The sequence below is a fragment of the Condylura cristata genome, unplaced genomic scaffold (genome assembly GCF_000260355.1).
Source record: "Condylura cristata isolate star-nosed mole 26May11 unplaced genomic scaffold, ConCri1.0 scaffold00006, whole genome shotgun sequence".
Taxonomy (NCBI): domain Eukaryota; kingdom Metazoa; phylum Chordata; class Mammalia; order Eulipotyphla; family Talpidae; genus Condylura; species Condylura cristata.
In genome coordinates this window covers 3481781-3485518 of record NW_004567107.1, presented here as the reverse complement: position 1 = coordinate 3485518, position 3738 = coordinate 3481781, and the positions used below count along the sequence as shown (strand labels likewise).

General features: G+C 54.7%; 1 protein-coding gene across 1 annotated transcript in view; it reads left to right on the top strand.

Annotated features, from left to right (window-relative positions):
• Nucleotides 1–3506: 3506 nt before the first annotated feature.
• The window catches only part of TOR1B (torsin family 1, member B (torsin B)), a 4948-nt gene continuing 4716 nt past the window's right edge, over nt 3507–3738 (top strand). The window contains exon 1 of the mRNA XM_004677253.2: nt 3507–3736. Within this exon, the coding sequence (XP_004677310.1) occupies nt 3541–3736 (196 nt within the window). The 5' untranslated portion in view covers nt 3507–3540. The remainder of the gene's footprint in view (nt 3737–3738) is intronic.

The window sequence follows — 3738 nt, the reverse complement described above, 5'->3', positions numbered from 1 at the left end:
AGGAGGGCAAAAGGCAGGATCAGGGCAGGAAGGAGCCTTTCGCTCCAGAGACAGTTATTTTGCACGATCAGGAAGTCTAGGAGAATATGAGAGCTATAGAATCTTACCCAGGGGGCTGGCAGGATGGAGGACTGCAGCATACTCCAGAGAGTTTATACGCAGGGGCTGGTTGGGGGGGGTCCGGTAAATTTTGGGGCTTGATTAATGCAAACCTGGACAAAACACAGACCCTATGACATCAAAGGGCCTAAGTAGGGCAGGAGACTCACGCTGCAGGAAGTGTACCCCCAGGGCACCAGAGACCTTGCAGAGAGAGCACAGCATGAATAATGTAACAGGAATCCATTTCTAGACCCCAGCGTCCTCTGTGTGCCTTTCTAAAATTGATTCTGCCGCCCTTTCCCAGGCTAATCTTCCCTGACTTTGCGGCTCTCAGCCATACTGCTCTGACACCAGAGGGAATCACTGAAACTCCTTCGACCCAGGCCCTGAGGTGGTGCTACTTTGTCAAATGGTGGCTTAGTTATAATGGTAATTGTAAAGATGACTCAATCCAGAAAAAAAAATTCAATATTCAATATTCATGGAGATAGAAACTTTAAAAAAATTTCAAAGTTTGGGCCTCCCTGGAGGCGCCAGGGGTTCGTCTCAGCACTGTGCCACTGTCCGCAGTCACTGCAGCAGGCGCCCCATCTCCGGCCAGGGAGGGACCCCAGGATGCAGCAGACCCCTCCTGACCCACTGCTCCCCTCAGCAGTGTGTCTCAGTCCATCCACCTGTTCTGCTCCTCACTGTCTCTGGGGAGTCCTCTGGCCCCCCGTGCCTCTGGCCTGCACCTCAGCTCCTATGTGCATAGAAAGGTAAAATAAATCTTGAGAATTTATCTTTTGAATCTTCAAATTGTGCAGCAGGGCTAAGTACACTCACTCATGTGTCTGATCTACAGAACTGTTTTCATCTTGTCAAACAGAACTCTCTACTCTTTAAACAACTCCGCACCCCGCAGCCCCTGGCACCCCTCATTTTACTGCGTCTCTATGAACCCGCCTATGTGTCACATAAGTGAAACCCATACTGTCTGCCTTTTTCTGACTGGCTTATTTCACTTAACATGATGTTCCTAGGAACTTGTTATATACTGCAAAATGTCAGTGTATATTAAAACTTCTGTCGGATATATGAGAGGTGATCAGTAAAAGGTTGCTTTATCACTCAAACAGTTTATTTCAAGGGTACAGGAGGACAATGTGTCCATTTCGCATTCATTGCATTTGGTGATTTCAGCATTTTTGTCCATCAAGGGCAATTTGCTCACTTGTATAAACCAATGGCAACTTAGCAGGGCTTAAACTAGTGTGAAGAGGATTTTTATAATATCATACACATACAAAACTGGATTTTTTTTTAAGATTTATTTATTTGTACATACAGAACTGGGGTACAGGCCAGAGGCTCAGGGGCGGTGAGAGGCTTCACCAGAGACAGAGTGGGGAGCAGAACAGGCAGATCATCAAAGTCCACTGCTGAGGGGAGCAGCGGGCGGGTCAGGAGAGGTCTGCCACGCCATGTGGTCACCTCCGGGGCAGGCGGGAATCGAACTCATGTGAAAGTGGCTTCAGCTTCTCAGTGCAGTGCTTTAACCCGCTGCGCCACCAGGGAGGGCCACAAAACTGGATTTTAAAAAAATGGCTTTAATTTTAGAATATTTTAGAATCAGAGAGTTTGCAAAGCTCTTACAGTCGTTATCCAGCCCAAACCAATCTCCCTATAATTACATGAGTACACACTGCAGGTACACGCTGATCTCCTTGGACGGGCGCCCCTGAGCAGCCCACTCTTACGGGCTAGGAACTTATGCTCCCCCTCCTGAGGGCAGAGTATATTTTTTCCATATATTTTATTTGAAATTTTTCTTCATGGGACACTCACCTATTCTCTAAAATGGCCGAAGGGTACAAGGGGCGTGGGTGACTGGGCGCAGGTGACTGGGTTTAGGGGGGGCAGGGTCACCCTAGGGAAGGGAGAGGGGCCTGCAGCTGAGCCTGCAAGCTCTCAGGCAGCTGAGACTCCAAAGCGAGCGTCCAGCAGCAAGGACAGGATGAGCGAAGACTCTTAGGCAGAAGAGAGAAGGGCTGGGGCAGCCTGGGAGGGAGGGAGGCGGGAGCACGTCACGCCAGGCCTGAGGTCAGAGTAGAAAAGGCGACAGATTTTTGGAAGCCGCAGGCACGTTCAGGGCAGGACTCCGCCCTCTTTGAAAGGCCACCTGTCACTGTTGTTGGGAAGACAGATCAGAGAGGGCTGGTGGGCAGGGCCACCTAGGGGAACGACAGAGCTAAGAGAAAGAAGAAAATTTATTAGCTGGCATGTGGCACAGGCAATGTGTCTTCCGTAGGGTCAGCTGAGCAGAGCCCGGGGTGCAATTTGAAGCCAATCCAAAGAGCCCCACCGGCCTGAACTCAGTCTTTTATTATTATTTTTATTTATTTATGCACCCAAGAACTGGGGTGCAGGCCAGAGGTGTGGAGGGTGAGAGGATTCCCCAGAGACAGAGTGGGGAGCAGAACAGGCAGACTGACTGAAACACATAGCTGAGGGGAGCAGTGGGCCGGCAGCAGAGGTCTGCGGAGCCATGGGGGTCACCTCTGGGCTGGGCTGGGGATGGAACTCGGGCTGCAGTGGCTGCACATAACTTTATAGTGCTGCGCTTTAACTTGTCACGCCACCAGGGAGGGCCCTGGACTCAGTCTTTTAAGGTCTTTGTGTGGCCGGCTCCTGCCAGTGACCCCCCCTCCCCTGCCCACCCCCTCAACCCTGAGCAGGGATGGGGTGGAGTCAGGAAAGCTCCCTCCTCCAGTGGCCGGGGCGGGGCTCCTCCCGCTCTCACTCTCGCATTCTCTGCCGGCACTGCCTGTCACTGTCGCCATCCTCCAAGCGTCCGGACGCCCACGTGCGGTTCTGCCCAACCTGTTCCCGGCACCTCACCCGGCTAACGTCTTTGGCTCGGGTAGTCCAGTGCCTTCCCCACCCACGGCCCTGTGCTTCTCCGGCCCCCGCTCAGTGCCTTCCCCAACGCCTAGAAACTAGGAGGAAACCAGAAATTCTCTCTCCCTCGCACTGGCTTTCCAGAGGCCGGCAAGGGCCTGCCTCGTAGCCGGCGGAGCGAAGAGATGCGGTGCCCGCAGTGTCCCGCAGCCAGGGGCCGGTCACGCCGAAGCTCAGCCACTGTTCAGGAAAAGGCAGGCCAGCGGTGGACGAACCCCGCCGTGACAGCACCAGAGCAACTGAAGGGAGAAGACAAAGCAGAGTCTGAGTCCTCTGAGAAACTCTTAAGACCGCAAAACTGTCAAAGCTAGGCGTGGCTGCAGCCCCACCTCGGTTATCGAACACGTTCCATGCCACTCACAAAGATGGCGGCGCACAGCAGGCCCCTCACCAACATGGCCGCCCCAGGCTGCGGGGCGGAAGTGACGCAAGCCGGAAGTCCGGCGGCGGCTGGGCTCCGCGGGTCTCGGCTCAGCCTCGGCGGGCTACCTGGAGGCGATGCCGTCGGCGGGGCGGCTCGGGGGCGCCGAGGTGCTGAGGCTGCTGCTGGTGGCCCACGCGGTGGCGGCGTTCGAGCCCATCAGCATGACCGTTGCCGTCGGGGCGGTGTCGCTGCTCACCGCCCTGTCCTACAAGAACCTGCACTGCCGCTTCGCCGAGTGCTGCCTGGACGAGCGGCCGTTCAACGCGTCGGGT